Source organism: Caloenas nicobarica, chromosome Z (genome assembly GCF_036013445.1).
Source record: "Caloenas nicobarica isolate bCalNic1 chromosome Z, bCalNic1.hap1, whole genome shotgun sequence".
Lineage (NCBI taxonomy): Eukaryota > Metazoa > Chordata > Aves > Columbiformes > Columbidae > Caloenas > Caloenas nicobarica.
In genome coordinates this window covers 36,961,274-36,979,532 of record NC_088284.1, presented here as the reverse complement: position 1 = coordinate 36,979,532, position 18,259 = coordinate 36,961,274, and the positions used below count along the sequence as shown (strand labels likewise).

Genomic DNA, 18,259 nt, shown 5'->3' with positions numbered 1-18,259 from the left:
TTGTTTGTAGAAGAGAGAAATATTTAGAACAATAGTTTGGTTTTCTCTGTTTGCACTTGCCTCTCTATGTCTATCTCGATCTGAAAAGATTGTCTTTTTTTAAGAGCTGCGAAAGTTCAGACCTTGTTCTTATTTAAACCCTTGGCTTTCCACTGTGTTTTTCACAACAGATACACACAAAATGGCTTACTTGAAGCTAGACTGAGATCACAAATCACTTCTCACATACCACGAAAACACTGACTATCGGCAATAGCTTTTGATCAGTGCTAATTTGTGCTGTGTTTGAATCTGACCCAAGAGTGGAAGGCTCTGCAATCAGTTACCTAATCCAATATGAGTATGCTCTAATTTTTATATTCTAAAATATTTCAAAGCAGTCACCGTTTATGTTGGCTTCAAAACAAAACTAATTCTTTCTTGTTATATTTTAGAATAATGTCATCAGTACATAAAACTCAAACCCCACAGCAACTACATTTCTTGCAGTCTTAAAATTCTTTAACTTGTGACATTGTTCAGATATTTTACCCTGTCCCCCCACACCACATTCCCCTCTGAAGAACAAAGACAACACAAAACCAACGACCATCTTCAGCAACTTCAACTATTGCTCACCTGTGCTTTTGCCAATTTCTTTTCCAACAGGTCACGCTCCCTTTCTGTCTGTTGTAGGCGTTTATTAAGTTCTACTATGTCTCCCTTTAATGAAGCCAGGGCTGCTAAATGAAGCTAGAAGACAAAAGGAAAGAAATAAATTAACTAATTCACAAGCTATGCAGCAGTAGCATTTGAAAGAAGACACAGTATTGTACAGCAGCTACAACATCTGTGGATTTCTGTCGTAGTTAATAGAACTTCCAGTGTAACAAAAGTCTAAAAGAAATCCACACGCTACTGAATACTTTTTACATGGAATTCTCCTCTCCAGATAGCACACGTATTCCTTCATCAGAAAACCCATTATAAGGATAAATACAATGAAGTATAATTCAGCTGGAAATGTGTAGAAAAGTTCTAATGTTAGTTTAATAGGAAGTAGCTTGAGACTTGTGTTATAAAACCTTACATTAAATGTTGACTCAGATTTGTGTTACAAAAGAAGGTGTATTGTGCTTTGATGCCTTCAGACATATAGAGGTTATCAGTTTGGTGAAAGGAATAATTCCATGCATAGAATTCAGTTTTATTTTGCAATCAAAGCTTACTCCACTTTGAGCTTCTGCTCTGTAGTTGTTGTTCTCCTCAGTCCCACGTCAGCGAGCTTCAATGATTCTAATCTACTAAAGCCACACATGAAGAACCTGAACTGTTTTTCTTTCTGCAGTAGATCCTTTTGATGGAAGATACGTTCTATGTTTAACTGATAGCATGTGGAAATACATAGCAGACTAGGATAACTAACATCATCCAAATTATCTTAGCTACACAACTTAGAAATCAAGAACAATTCTTAAAAGAATCCTACACTTGTAACTCATTCATACTCTTTTCCTGTCCGTATATATCCCATCCATCACTACACTGAAGGCATCAGCTGGAATTCACCACTCGGTATTGACAAGTACAACTGAAAAGTCCATCAGGAAAACTAGCCACTACTACTGAAATCTTTCTTTGTAGTAGTAAAGAAACAACGCCAAGTTACACTGGGTGAGAAAACAAAAGTGAAATTTCACAGCGGACCAAGTAATACAGCAAACGCTGCTCTGCTGCCAAGATCTAGACTGAAACACAAATCCTGTTTCTAGTCCTCCGGCCAGTTTCAGTCCTTCATGCTGACATTTTATTGGGTGGGTCTCTTTAAAGTTATTTTTCTTGTTCCATTTCCAGTCAATCTGCTAATTAGTCCTATTTTGATATCGGTTTTACCTTTACAATACTGGAAGCCAGCAAAACCATAGGTGCTTTCACGTACTGACGTGTGAAAGTAGCTTTAAGACAGCAGAGCGAGTAGATCATTTGGCAACAGCTCCTTCACGTAATACAGTATTCCCATTGTTGCAGAAAAGGCCACCTCTGGCCTCAAGACAGAAAACATAACTTTGTAACGACTTCTAGATGTGAATTCTGCAATTTTAAGCGCAGTATAACTAGCTATGCTAGAAGCTCTGTACATCCTCATTTGTGAGTTCAATCAAAAGCATTTTTATTACATCAGCTGCAAAAACATCTTACACATGTGCAGCTATCCATTTCCATACAAATATACACATACACAATTTCATGTTTCAGTAGGTTTAAGATTCTCGATGCAGCCTCATTTTTCAAGTGAAAAAATACAGTAATTCAGGCCTGCTACAGGTATATGCTACGTAGCTTCTTTCAAGTATGTGTGCTGAAATCTCTTCATAAACCCAGAAACACCCTGAGTATCCTTAAGTATTCTTGGTCTTCAGCAGAAGGCCTTCCTTCCTACCCCAGGAAACTATGCACTGGTTTTACAGTGTGGAGAAACAAGAACCAGCCTAATTGTACCAATCTGTTCATAACTGACTTCCAGTTTTCAGGAAAGCTGGTGAATTTATAAGGCACTGTTTCACCTTATTCTCTTAAAAGAGGGGAAGTGTTGCAATGAAGTTCACCAGTTTACTCATCAGATCTTGCATCCCTCACCGTAGCTTTCAAATAATACAGGAAAAAATGGCTACAATTCTCTAAACTGAACAAAACAATGCTACGTAGTCAAGTATCATTCCCTTTCGTACACCATAATTAAATGATCACCAGCTGTGGTTTTAATTAAATACCAGATCATTAATATCCATACACACGGTGCTGTAATATAAAAGGACACCGTTAATTTAAAAATCTGAATGAAAACCAACCGTTCTCTGAGTAGTGGAACTAACGAGGCGGACTTCCTATGGATTTGTTATTTGTCATCTTCCCACATGGCAGTCAGCTCAGCTCTTCTTCGCGTTCCCCACCCCAAACTGGGTAAGAAACTGCACTAATCCTGTCTAGTTTTATCGCAATACAGCTGCCCGGCCAGGCAGCTCCTGCCACACAAGGGTATCCAAAACATTACATCAGTCTCCTTGTCCAACATAGGGTCTCTCTTCTCCAAGTAACCAAAGGATTTCTTGGCTAATTACAAGGAAAGTTTGTGGCATCTCTTACTCTCCAAAATTATCCTTTCCTGTCATAAATCGAACCAGTCCAGTTTCTAAATGCTAAAAAAACCCAAACAACCAAAAAAACAAAAAAGAAAGGTACTGAAAGGGCAGAATAGCCAACAGGAAGGTATCACACACTGAGGGGCTACTTAGGGTTGATGTACGTACCCACCGCACAGCAGTAACTCATGTGCAAGTGGTGCCTCCAGCTACTACTGCAACACATAAGGTTAAGACAGCTAGTGTGGCTGTGAATTCTTGGCAGAACCAAACTCTCCTCCCCAGTTCCTTACAAAAGATGTTTCAAAGTATTGCTGCATCTTCCCTTAAGGTGTGAGCGTTCCCACAGTCCAGACGTCACAGTGTGTTTGTGGAGAACACAGCAGGGTGGGAACTGGAACACGGATCTTTGGGTCTTGCCATAACACAAACAGGGAAACATCTGAGCAATGAGCTACAGTCATTCAAGTCATTCTGGGGAAAAAAAAAAAAAAAAGAAAAAGCTCACGTTTCTAATTCAAATGCCGTGTCAGTCATGACTGTAACTCTGCAGCGTTGAATCACTAGGGGATATGAAAACTGAGAAAGGGAGAGGAGTATGGAGGCAGCCATATGGCATGCTGCTTTTTTCTTCCCTCGGCAGTGACAGACAAAGCAGAGTTACTGTCACTAACGTTCATAACACACATTTATAGTTCAAATTGGGTTGCCTCTAAATGACATAAGATTATCAAACAGATCAGTAATTTGTAAAAATTAACACAGACACCACAAAGATTTCTGTTTGTACAACACATTGGTCTGAACCTTTAACAGCAACTACTTCATATAGAGAACTACTTCATATAGAGAACTACTTCATATAGTTCATTGACAAAGCCCGCACTGCTCATAAACTTTATACTGATCCAACACAACTGTTACTGAATTCCAATAGGAAAAAACCCACTATGTGATGCTGATGCACCCAAGCTGTCCAACAGGACAGGCAAGGTCAACACATGAGAGCAATCATTGAAAGGGATCAGACAAGCCAACCAACTTGCTTCTCTACCATCATCCAAGGAAATAAGAACTCTTTCAGAAAAGAAATTAGATGCATAGTATCAATTAAAAAAAAATGCATCACTTATCTTTAATTAGAAGCTACCATTTCTGCGAAATTTTTTTGCAAGGACAACAGCAGATTGTTTATTGAAACATCTATACACCACATTTTATAACCAATACTATCCTTGCCAGGTTTCTATTTATTAAATATATAAATTATTTATTATTATATTTATAATAACATAAAATAAACTGTGCATAGCATGCCATCTTTAAAATGCAAAATACTGCACAGCTAAGTGTTGAAAGATACAATAACTACAAAAAAAATAAGTACAGCCTTACGAAAAGTAAGATCCTGACCTCTCTTTCAGCCTCTTTTACGACTGCAGTCTCTTCCCCATTATACTTGCTTCTACAAACATGTCCTACAACACTGTAGACATGACTTAATGATGTATATTTTGCTCAATGTTTTTCAACACTGCTTTTGGTGCTGGGCTTTGTGACATATTCTGTGCAGGTACAATTGGAAACAACATTTGCTGGCAGCCAGGTTTCTCAACAATTTTGTGGGGAAAATAATACAAAAGCAGATGGTGATAGTAATATGAACTAAGTGCCAAGGGCGCAGGTGACTACTGACAAGCCTGTAGCAGGTATTGCTGGAAGTGTTCTGATGCCATAAACAAAACAAGAGAAAGATGCAAAGGGCAATGAGGGAGGGTGCTGAAAAAATGACAGGCTAAGGTGAAAGCACTGCAAAGCAGTACAGTTACTATTATATTTAGCATTTTTCCCTGTCACGGTGAACTGTGATCCTCATCACTAAGTTTGATCCACATTTTTTTCTCTCTCAGCCTGGAACCAGACTAATTAAACCATACTGCTAAAACCAGTTGTACTCACTGCATGTGTTTGTTATTTTCAACAGAGAAATCACGTAAGCATATCCCTCTTTGTGAAATTAAATCTAATCTTGTATTTTTCCTCATTTCCTGCCTTCCTCAGCTACAGTACTGCTGCGTATCAGATGGGAAAAGATGTTCAGAAACGTAACCTCTGACAAAATAGGGGAGTCATAAAAGCATCAAGAACATGCTAAGGAGATACCTTTTTTATATATATATATAGCAATACAAAGCCACCAAACACCAAAAGACGAATTTATTTGTTCTGTGTATGTCCTCTGTGACTGACCAACAAACCCCTATCTGGTAAGAAGGCTCAGAGGAGATCGGCCACAGCAATGTGCCTGTGAAGTTCGGGGAATAACGCAGCCTCGGACTGACCACGGTTTTGCAAAGAAGATGACTTAAGCAACAAGGGGACACCAAGGGGACCTGAGGGTGGTCTTTGCTTTAGATAAACAGCTATCACCAGTTGAGTGGATCAGCTCGTGGTAGAAAGGTTTCTCCGTATGTTCATTAAAAGAGTGTGAATGTCTCTCTGAGTTATCGGGGCCAACAAAGGGGAGACATGTATATGGCTCACCAAAACATAGCATATAAAAACGATAAAGCTAGCGAAAGAATTTAAAGGAGAGCAATGGGCTTGAGCTGGCTTCAACCCATGGATGCCTTCCTAGTGAAACTGGGATGCCCAGCATTGTGACGGCGAGCATTTTAGAGAGACTGGTAATGGGAATCACATTGGTATCATGATGGAACTGTGCACTGCAATTGCTATATTCTGATATGTGTAACTTGTATTGTGTTTCGGTATGTTTTGTACCACTCTGCTAAACCAGAGTAAGTAAATCTGATGTTAAACATGACACCCTCTACGTGTGGAATACCTAAAAGAACACAGAGTATTAGGCTCCAACACCCTGTCCTCTCTTCTGTTTCCCATTCGCCCTCTGTATGGCTTAATGCAAGCAGCCCACGACATGGACACTTTCTGTGTATTGCTACTACTTATTTTAATGACAGGCAGTATACACAAAAAAACCCTGACAAAGTATTTAGAACACTACTTCATTTCTGAGAACCTCCCCAGTTTTTTGTTATCAAATTACACTGGACGCTGCACCAGATTTGAAAACCCAAGCTGCCTTGTAAGATGAGAGATGGGAGGCACAGAGGATAGGTTGGAAAACATAGTCAAAATCCCAGCGAAAACTGCAGAAAGGCTAGAACGACAACAAATGCCTATGCATGGTATTTTCTGACACCCTTCTTCATCAAAAGAAAGGAGGAAATATGACTAGAACCTACAATTATCGTCAAGGAAATAAAAAGGTTGGTAATGAAAGTTCATAATGAAAAACACATTTTAAGACACAACAATAAAATCGTGCCTGGATTTTGACTTCAGGAATCTTAGGGCTGTAACTGTGCTGTGCATTGCTAACTTTCGTTAATGGCAGTAGAAAATAATATCACGGTTAGCCCAGGAAAAGCTTAGACAGGGCTGGCACTCATCTACTGAGGTGAATGAGAACCTGTCATGCTAACACACGGCAGATATACCTAAGACATGTAATAAAGGTGCAAAAGGAAAAACTTACACGGAACAAAAATAAGGAAGAAATCATAGCACAGGTTCACAGAACCAGGAAGCATCTTAAAAAATATTCAAAACAAAGGAAAATCTAAGCAAAGCTTTCAAAACTTTCTAAGAGAGGAGTTAAGGATATGAAATTTGTGTTACAGGCATTTGCTGTAAATAGAAACTCAAAGGTGTTGTCAAGATTACATTTTATCAGGAGCACAGATCAGCAGCACTTGCAAATAACAGACTTGCTTGAAGTGATTCTTATATTAATATAAATGTGTAGCTACTCTCATCTGCTTTTCTTCTCAGTCCTACACAATTTTCTTGCCACCTTTCCCTGGCCATGCTCCATGAAAGGCACATTTTTATGGTTCAAGAGATGAAATAAATGTAATTGAAGCCCAATTCTGTGAATGTATTGACAAGATGGGAGTGGAAAAACTTAAAAGAAAAATCATCCTCCAGAAGCAGTGACAGGACAGCTCGATATTCCCCAGCCAATTTCAGCTGTATGATCTCAAGAGCACAGCCCTGAAATACCACAGTCAACAGCTCTTTAAGTAATTACCTAAGGCAATGTCAAAATGACTAAAAAAGCACTACCACTGAATTGCTGGATGTGCTTACAAACATATACTGAAAGTATATGTTTGAAACAACTGTTATGTGCTAATAAAAAGTCTACGAATTTTTAGTGTGACATACAAAATGGACATTTTGTGACTATGCTGCTGAAGCAAGTATTGTCATGTTGGACATTAGACAGTTACTTCATATGCGTGTGAAATACTAAACAAATAATGTGTCAACACAAGCCAGGATGAAGCTATCCAAACTTTAGAAAAACAAAGACAAAGTGTTTGTAAGACATACTTCGTTTTAATTTGAAAAATCTGCAGATGTGCTCAGTCTGTTTGCATTATTTATAAGCCATTTCAACTGAGATTTTTTTTTAACTGGAAATTAACATTTGCAGGCATTTGTGAATATTTCAGATATTTTCTTAAAACAAATACACAAAACCACACACCTTAATCACAGCAAAAAGTGTTTGATAAAGAACATAAAAGATTCTTCAAAAAAAAGTCACAGAACAGGTAATGCTATTCCAGTGAGTAGGATCAGTTTTAGATTAAAAAAGAAGTAATAATGGAAAGCATCTTCATTTGAAAAATTAATCTGACAATTCACCCTTGATGAAGCATGGTGCTAATTTGTACTCCTGAGTGTGCCTGAGGGCTAAACTAATGCCTGTGCTTCTTTTACAACAAATGTTTACACCATCATGCAACAGAAAATTTTAAGTGACATGAGAAGAAAAGCCTAAAAACAAGACCTAAAAGTAACCAGAAGAGACAAACATCTGAATCTGGAGATTGCACAGAACAAACACACTTCGTGAAGTTTACTCTTTTGGCATTCTTAAGAACCTTAATTGTCCCACTGCAGGGCAGCCCACGTCCACACAGACGTTTTGCACCACATACGAAGGCCCAGCCTTGCTTTTGCCCTTCAAAGGAGAAACCTGTTGCCACATGCACTCCCAGTGAGGGAGCAAAGTAATAGTAACACAGGGGATGGAAATGGTGTGGTGGAGAGATCATGCTTAGGACAAAATACTGTCTTCCTCTCAATTCAGTCTCAACACATCATCTGCAACTCCAGCCTTTAAGTAAAAATTAAAAACTGGTATTAATACACCATTATGAGCTAGGGAGGGCTTGAGGTGTCCAAACTAAGCAGGATTTGGTCCCATGTCAGTGAACTTACTTAGCATTCCTACCCTCCTTACAATTACTCTCAATTTAAGTGAGGCAAAATATCTCTATCCCTATCTCTATCCCTAACAAAATTGATGGGAAGAGAAAACAGACCTATTTTTTTCTGCCTCCCCTTCTGCCCAACACAACTGGAGAAAATGAACTGAGAAGGGAGAAAAACGGTGAGGTTTAGTGCAGGTCCTTATCCCTTGTACATCTCAGGATACCAAAGCCCTCTCCTCTGTTCCTTTCCAGTTTGCGAGGTGATGGGCTCACCATTCTCCCCTCAGGAAAGAAAGGAGTGGAAAACTAATCCCAAGAATGCACCTCAATCAATCCTCTGCATTTAGCATTAAGGTGACTCACATTCCAGGGCCCAATACAACAAACATCACAGACAGGGTGCAAGCTCATCTGCATTGACTAGTTTTCCAACAGCCCCACCATTTTCTATATCACTTTAACTTGTTCCTTCAGCTTCAGTCTTTGACTGAAAACAATACAGATTTTCACAACAAAGATTGCCATTCAAGAGCCACTCAAGAATTAGATACTATTTATTATGCTAATGTAATAATAATTTTTAAAAGCATCCCACAGTTCTTGTGTTCTTTTCAAAACTTCTTGACCAGAAAATTATTTCTGATTTACAAAGACAAGACTGTGGACTAGCAACAAAGCTGTACTTAGAGTGATACAAGGATCTTTGTCTCCAGCATGACCCACATGATCTGCTGTCACCATAAATTTAGAGACGCAAAATTTGTATTGCCAGGTCAAATCAGTGATCCACCAAATCCAGCTCTCTGCTTCTGCGATAAAACAAAATTTGATGCTTCAGAAAAAAAAAAAGTGAAAGAAAAAAACCCCACCAAACCCATCAGCTAACCCCCCTATAAGGTACTTGTCCAATTGTTTGAAATTCATAGAAAGAAAATATCTCCTCAGTTTGTCTTAGTCAGCTCATGCCCTGAAGTGCTTTATTAGAACTTCCATTATGGAGCTTCCAAATCTACAGCTCTAAAACAATGTTAAAAAGCAGCTAAACAACTTTAGAGCCCCCAGTTGTTGTAGGAAAATTCCCTGGATGAGCATTTGCTTAACAAAATATACTCAGTTCAGTTCTTAATTACTTCGTCATTTCAAAGTCAGCTGCATCTCTGAGACCTTCATATTTATCTCCCTGCTTCTTTAACTTCAGGCCACCAGCCACCCCCTCTTCACAGGGCTTCTGATGGACGCTCCTCCCCAAACCCCTGCCCCTGTAATTGCACCCACCAGTTACACATTCTCCAGGGTGAGCGGAGAAGAGGCGGACAATGAGTTGAGGTCTCCAGCGACCACCCAGCTTACAAGAAAGTAGCGTTTTTAAAAAAGTTTTAAGAAGGATAACATATTGCAAACAGCACTCAGGTTGTATATGGTTTATCGTCCCCGAGGCCAGACTTCCCATTTTAGGCAGTTTTTCGCCTAGCAACCTTTACCAGCCAACCAGTTCAAAATCAGATGTATAATGTTCCTAAGGGGAATTAATTTCTTCAAACTTAATACAAATCCCTAGGCAGAAAAACTATCTGTGCTACTATAACTTCAGTCCCTGCAGGAGGCTTCCACAGTCTCCATCTAGCTACATACCACAAACCTTTGTCACAGTTATCTTTGAGTATTTCACCCATAAGCAAAACCCAGTGCGTTCTGGCATTTCCAGACTCCTCAGTCCTGCATCTTCTGTTGCCCTCTCTTTCTTATTACCTGGTCAATTAGCCAGGGAAAAGCTGACTGATTTTACTGAAAGCTTTGCGAACGGATGGTGAGCTGCGGGAGGCTTCGCATTACTTCATGTGGAGCTTTCCCACTGCGCTGGATGTTACTGAAAATATAATTTCAATATAATTTCAACAACCTGCTGCAAAATACAGCCCTGATAAGGCTCTGTGATGAGTCAGCTTTAAAAATGAGTATGTAACAAAGAAAAGGTTAAAAAAAGAGTTACTACAACACTGTTAGAGGAGTTTGTTTGGAATAGAAAAAAAAGCATCTGCTTAGCTGGGTTTCAGTACATCAGTAACTAGTTTTGGTTTTATATTTACACGAACAACTAGCCTCAGTTCTCGATGAAAGCAAGTTAAATAAAGAAAAATCTTATGCACAATTTCTACGTTCTATCCTAACAAAACTTACTTCCTTCTGAAAACAGTCCGTAGGTCTATCCGAATAAGTGTTTGCTCTCTATGGTACAACTCATTTAGAACAGATCTCTCATTGAAGAATTTCACTTAAAACCTCTTCCTCTTTCTGGAAAAACATTAACAAATTCAGTAGTGAAAACCACTAGGTTTTTTTATTGCAAGGCCAAAGCAGTGAGTCAGAGGACAGGGAAACTGAAAATGCCCTCCACAACCTTGTTCTCTTCCAGCCGATACCAGTTACAAGCATGTTTGGATCTGCTGCTTACCATCAGAAAACCTTATGCATGATTTCTTCGTGATGCTTCAAAACTCCTTCCTGATGTCAGCTATGTTTAGATGGAAGCAGCCAGCACACATATACCATCAGTGAACCAGACTTCTTGAGAGACATTCAATTGCACGAATGTATTTTTCTTTTTCAGTCAATATACGGCTTACATTTTAGCAATGGAACCTCCAGTGCACAAACAACTGATAAGGTCAAAATAAACATTAATAAATATTTATTACCAATTGCACCAGCACAAACAAGTCTGCACAGCTGGCACACTTCAAGCTGTTTACTGAATAGGGATTTATGTGGATAGGTTTTTTAGTATTTCAGTAACACCTAGATATATTATTCCATATAGGACAAATATTTTCTTTTGTTACGCATGGGACTAATAATCCAATATTGTATCTTTGTCTTTAGTGTCAGGCACAGCATTTTGTTCAAGGGGCTTCACGCTTTTTCAGCCATTTCTGTAGCAGGCTTCTCCAAATATATAAACAGGTAGCTGCAAAATTTGCAGAGAATCAAGTGTCTGCAGCATGACAAAACCATACTAGAACACTGGAGCCAACCCATGATAGCAATTTGTAAAGATAGCATCAAAAGTAATTCGAAGGTACACGTAGCCAGTAATTACAAACGTGAAGCTAATAAAATTGTCGTTCACAAATGCAATGGTAGAATTTCAGCCCAGTTCACAACTTTGTCTGCACAACTCATGGCTGAGAAAAGGCATCTGGTAAATCCTACCAAAAGATAAAATCTGTTTCTCATCATCTCTCCTCCCACAATGAGCTCATTTTTGTCCTTTCGTGGCATAAGTTTGGATGCAGAGACTTGATGGATGAGCTTTAATTCTTCTTCAAATGAGGATGCCTCTATCTTCTTTTTCAATTGACATTAAAAAAAAATCCCTTGTTTGTCAGGTAAAAGTGCATAACAATTTTCTTAAACGTCAGAAATTTCTGCAAATTGAAAATCCATTTTCTAAGCAGACTATTATGTATTTTGGTTAAGACTACTTATTTTATATGACCTTTTCCCTGCAACTTCTCTGAAAAAGAATAAAAATTAAGATTCAAGTGTTTTAAAATGCCTACTGGACAATTAATCTTCACTGGTACATACACACACACTCAAAACTTAATTGCATTTAATGACATTATAGATGCATATAATTAGCAAAGTCGAAGGCTTCTGTCAAACAAAACTAAAAAATAAAAATTGCACTAACATTTTCAGATTCGTTTACATCGTATTTCCACCATTACACGCCTTTCTGTACCAAGCCCAGGGCAGGTTTGCTCCTTATCTTGGACTTTGAATGCCAAATTCAACCCCGTATTTCAACCGTGCAATCCTATTAAATAAACAGGAGTTACATAGATATTTATGAATCCAGAGCACGGTTCCATGGAAAGTGCACATCCCATGAGACTGACGTTCTCTCCTTGAGTGTAATTTTCTTTGCTTTAAATCATCAAATAATAACAGAAAAAACATTACTAATTCTCTAAGGAAGTCAGGACAGCACAGGAAGTTACTTCTAAAGCATTTAATAAAATACATTTTTTATGTTTATATAATACAAATGCATGTCTGCATATGCACATATATAAGAGAAAATCAGAGGTCATGACCAGACAAAATTTATAATTTAAAGGCATTGTACGTGTCACACAGCCCACCTAACACTTCAGAATGTCTGCATACTTCTTACAACCACTTTCACTAAAACACACACAAAAAGACTCACTGTCAACATGGCTCATAAAGAGCCTTCCAGCAGTAACTGGCACAGCTATAAATCTGCATAAGGTTGAGGAAATAAATCTTGTGCTCTCTGCTGACCATATAGGAGCATTAATCTTAAGAGGAACACAATTCAGTACCGCCTTACCTGTTTAAAGTAGGGCAAATATTTTACTCATGCTAATTGTCCTGACAGAAAAGGATCAACACTGCATTAATCCATTTAACACATGGCTTATTTTTCACCCCTGCACGTTATACAGGCCCAAACATCTGCTGATACTAAAGCTAAAGCTATTCTGTGTTAATTCTTCACAGAGCATGTTCCTCACTCATGTAGCATTCTCTCATTTGTATAGCATGTGGCATATCACTCACAGAATTTGGTAGAACGAAAATGAAAGTTACTTTTTCCATATTCCATGGCTTCACCATTTGTGTAACATGATACTTCACAATTCCACTGAAGAGCTGCTGCATTACTTTGTTTTTAATTTACACTCTCAGAAATGGTTTATGTGGGCTCTAAAATATCAACATATTAAAAAGTATTATCTTTAATATGATTTTAATAATGAAACAGTAACCAGTCCAATCTAATTGAAGAAACATTAGTGGGGAAAAAAAATAATATTTTACCCATCTTAATGCAGTTTTCTGGTTCAAAAAGTATACTTAAGAAGTGCTGTATCAGGCCAGACCACAGGCTGACAGTCCAGCACCCTGCCTCTGAGAGTGGTAAATCACGGAAGTTGAAGAAAAAGCGTAAGAACTGGGTACACATTTGTAATGCTTCCCTGGCACTGCTTTGTATGTTCTGCACCACAAGGATAACTTTCATCCCTTTTCATCTTGTGTCACTCAAGAATTTATAACGCTCTCTCAAAACATATACCCCTTTTGCTCCCTTATCATCTGAGGCTGACATGCCCTAATCTATTTAGCAGAAGGTACTCTCTCACTTTTCATCCTCCCTTCTGCCTTTCTTTGGAGCACTCTGTTTTTACAGTCCTGGTGCTCGATACATTACAGCGCTGTGGGACAGTGCCTGGCCGCACAGCTCACAACGCTAACCATTTTTTGCTCTCGGCAACCTAAATCTATGCATATATTACATCACTAGCCTCCACTATATTAACATTTGGGTCAATCTAGCCTGTATATAAGCAGTCCGTGTGTTCTCAAGTGTACCTCTGGGGTATATTTCATGGCTCTTTGTGCTGAGAAGTTCGAAGTTGCCTCCTTTTCCGTCCCCCTCCCAGTTAACTGTATAAATTGCAGGAAAAAATGTCTGTCTTTAGGGGAAAGCAGTGGGAAAGGCATTACCAGCTTCCTCTCTATGAAGCAGGTAGGCTCCAGCTTAAGCTAAAGCACTTCTGGGGCTTTAACGTGTATTCTCAGCCACAGAAGCAAGAGCCAGTTCAAAATGCAGACACAGACATCTGCTGAAAGGTTTTGTGTATGGATACTGGTAACAACTACTGGAATGTAAGCAGGAACACAAGACATGTCTATGCACATAACAGGTGTAGAAAGAGAAAGAAGCCAACTTTCTGGTGACAACATCATGGTATGTACCAGAGATGACGACTATCCAAATTATTCATATCCTACAGAGCTCTGGACAACTTGACTCTTGTGTTGCTGACATAAATGAACTGAACTCCTATTTTCATTCATATTTTCAGAAATGCCATCAGAACTATGCAGTTCTTGTGAATCACTGCCATACATACCCAGCATTCATCCTGAGCAGCCAGCCAACTCACCTAAGCATGCCATTAACAGCCGTGCTGTTTTCATAACCAGGCTATAGCTACACTATACCATGTTGACTTTATCCTAAAACTTGATGTTCCCACAGAGAGGTCAAGAGCATGCAGGTGGCTGCACCTTCTCCTCCAGGCTGTGATTCCAGCCTGAGCGTTCCCTTCCTTCCCTCCTGCCTGTTACTATTTCTCCACTTTTAGCGATCCAGGCCCACGATACTACTCTGTGTCCTTTCTTTACTGGATTATTATCTTCCCTGCATACCATTCTTCTCCTGCTCCGTCTCTCAGCCAATGCTGCCAGGCTCACCACAGCATCGCCTGTGCAGCCCCCAGCCCACAGCACAGCAGCTATTCCCCATCAGCCCTGTGGTCCCTCTGAGGACAGAATTAGCCCCTAATTAACCCTCTCCATGCACCGATGCAGCTATTTACCTAATTGCAGGGAGCAATTAATATTGTCTCCATTTGCAGGCACCGCTTTTGCCTGTTTCAGCTGCAATGCTGCGTATGCAGCAGAAGCAGCACTTCCATCTGCCAAAGATATCTAAGCCCCAGAGAGCATAAAATCTCAAAGCCTCTTTCTAGAAATGGAAGTTGATGATAAACAGCTATTTTTAAAAAGACTTTGTGACAATTATCAGGTTTACAACAGTAAGGACTAAGTCTAAAACATGGTATTGCTGGAAAAGAGCAGAAATATTAAAAAGTAACCTGTAATTTCTTTTTTTTTTTTTAATCTGCTCAAAATTCTGCAACGCTTTATGCTTTAACACAGCTGAAAATTACCTGACTGCTAAATCATGTGCTAGAATAGTTTGGAACATCTATTGAGAAACAAACTTTTAAAGCCCTGCTGCGATAAATCAGGCTTTTTAAAAAAGTGGTAGACATAGAAAACTAACATTAATTAAGCTGTCATTAATTCTTCAGAAGGATATTCTTACTCTGCAATAAGAAGGTGCTCATTTCTTCTCCTCCCAGCCCCACTCGCTGTCTTTCTCAGTTGAATTTGCCATTAGACGGACCCAGACTGAATTTTACACAAAACCATTATTAAAAACCAGCCAAGCTTGAAAGAAGTTGCACAGCTCTCACTGAAATACATGCAGCAAAGCTGGAAGTAACTACCCAGGTAGAAGCAGCAACCAACCATTCAGTGCCTGCAAACCGAACCCTGATCAGGAAAATGCACGCACCCCTCCTGCTGCTCTCCCTACCGTCCTGGGAATAATCACAGGGTAGCATTCTGTGCTTGGTACAAGGCTTCCTATCCTAGCAACAAACTTTAGCCATCACTGTTTCTTTTACTCTAATCCCACCAGAGGAGCTACTACTTGCACGCTGGAGGAAATCTCAGTGCAGAACCGTGCACTCAAGAGAGCAAACTCTTGGCAACACACAACTGATTCGCTTAACTGTTTACTCAGTTCCCCCAAGTGAACCTAAGACTGTATTTGGGACTCTTTCTTCTAGCTATGCAGATGTTGAAATTTCTGAGGGGGTTAAGATTGGGGAACAAAGTAAAAGCAAGCCAAAAGTTTCCTCCCAAAGGAAGAATCCTTACCTTGTGATCTCAAATTAATGCTCCAGAGACAGTTCAATTTCAGTCACTGAACATATGTCAAGGCATTCACTCTGCAAAGCACTCCAGCAGTCTCAGCAACTGGAAGGGTCAAAGATGCCACTGTGAATTTGCTCTTACTTGAGCCACGCATGGCATACCTTTCTGCCAACTTAGGTGCTCTAACATCCCTGTAAGGCAATCTAATCAGACGGAATCCAAATGTTCACTATAACAAAGAGGAAAAAATAAAATTGGATTTGACAGAGAAAAAAGGGGGAAAGTAATTTCCCTCTCTTGTTCTAAGGTTCCAGAACCAAACAGTGTATTTGAAAGTCTGTGCCACTCTAAATAAAAACCTACTGATACAGACTATATATTGCTAGAGTAAAAAGCTGTCAACTCATGTTAGGACACACTTTTATAGTGCTATTTCTAAGTCCTTGACTGAAACAGAAAATTTATAAAAAACATATTCCACCAAACTTCCACAGTGGAGATAAAACAAGCCTTAGTCCTACTGTTCGCTCCCCACTGCAAAGAAATTGTAATCACAAAAATGTAATTGCATGTACAATGTGGTTTAGCTGTCAAGGATATGTAAACTGTAGTGCAATTTTTCATTTTCCTAACATACCATTTATCTACATTCAGCCAAGTTAAGTGCAGGCATTTCTTGAGAGAAGGGAGGTGAGGGGCAGGAAGGGAAGAAATGTTTCCTCAGATTGTGTCCACCAACCATATGAGATTCTCAAATTTATCTTCTCAAATAACTCCAGTGGAGTATTTCTGTAAATGTAATTTGTAGTGCTCTTTAATCCTGTTACTGAGATTTCCCATTTGTCCAGTCTCAACAGCAGAGAACCAGAGAAATGTATCATCTGCTTCTCTAAGCCTTCATCATGCACAGTTCACACACAGTCAAAACCTCAACTGAAGCACCATTTATACACGTATTATGAAACTAAAACAATCCCCGCTCCACCAGCAGAACATTACACAATCTCCTAAAGGTGGTGTGGATCAAAACTGGATTCCTATTAACCCGTTTAAAACTTTTTGCCGAGGTCAGCTCCACTGCCTGGAAAAAGCATGAGATTCGAGAGTAAGTCTACAAGAGTGCAACAGGTGGGAACCACAGTAGCCCTTAGCTCCCCCATCCTTCCCTCTTTTCCATGTTTGGATAAGTGCCAGTTTGGACTGCTGTTGGAAATCTGAGCAGGAATGCTTATACACTTTGTCTAGCAGGGCTTTTTCTGAGTCACAGTGGTCCAAACTCCCCAGTGGTGACAGAAGGTTCACAACACCTATTTTATGGCCCTCCTTGCAGGTAGAAGCAGCTGGCTGCATAATTCAGTGCTGCCGACCAGCCCGACTCTGATATCATTAATTCTGCCGTCTCTTCCTTTTCACACGAGGATGCAGCAGCAGCAGCTCTTACCTTCCTTAGCAGGCTGTGCACAAGCACCCAGGGAGACATCCAGCTGTAGGGCTTACATACGTTTTCCCCAGTAGTCAACCCCACACACACTTTTCCCAAAGGTTGCAATGGCAAACTGTGTGGATGTGGTCTGTAAATAGGGCTGTGAATTAGACCACCCTGCTCTGAACCAATATACTTGAGTTTCCTGAGATTTAAGTTAGCTGCTTTTCTTGAGTAAGGACATTAAGGGCTTTTCTCTTCTAATTAACAGCAAATGTTCCATTACATTACAAAATCAGAAAATAAGACAGAGATCTGGAAAAGAATTCGAGTATAAAACAGATGGCTCTAGGCAAGAACATTACACTTAAACGTAAACATCTTTTTGCACAACTCATGCACATTTTTGCAGCGTTACCAATTTAACAGTTCCAGCACTACCCCATATCCCAGAACTCTATACTGCAGGAGATACAAATGTGGGACAATCAGCCAAAGGAAAATTAGGTTTCATTTTACATCCTCAGCTATGTGACTATCAATGGACACGTCTGAACTCCCAACAAAAATTAGGGAAACTGTGAGAATCAACCACTCTGCTCAACCCACTCCTGAGCCACAGGCAGAATGCAGGCAGATGGGAATGTCCCAGCCCGCTGAAATCCCAGCAGGCCTTGCACAATGTAGCTTAATTTCAATCTGATCTCATGTTGGGTTGCTAATCCTTACCCTAGGGACAGAGCTGTTTCTCCCACCAATCTGAATCATCGACTTCGAAACTATTACATATTTCTCCTCTGTCCTCCCTACAGACCACGAGAAGACTGGAGACTCTTCCGTGCCGAGAGTGACAGAATTAC

At 39.6% G+C, this 18,259-nt stretch overlaps 1 protein-coding gene across 4 annotated transcripts in view; it reads right to left on the bottom strand.

Annotated features, from left to right (window-relative positions):
• The window catches only part of MCC (MCC regulator of WNT signaling pathway), a 217,245-nt gene that overhangs the window by 73,315 nt on the left and 125,671 nt on the right, over window positions 1-18,259 (bottom strand). For all 4 annotated transcript variants that reach the window (XM_065657621.1, XM_065657622.1, XM_065657623.1 and 1 more), the window contains one exon: window positions 619-732. In XM_065657621.1, coding sequence (XP_065513693.1) covers window positions 619-732 — 114 coding nt within the window. The remainder of the gene's footprint in view (window positions 1-618; window positions 733-18,259) is intronic.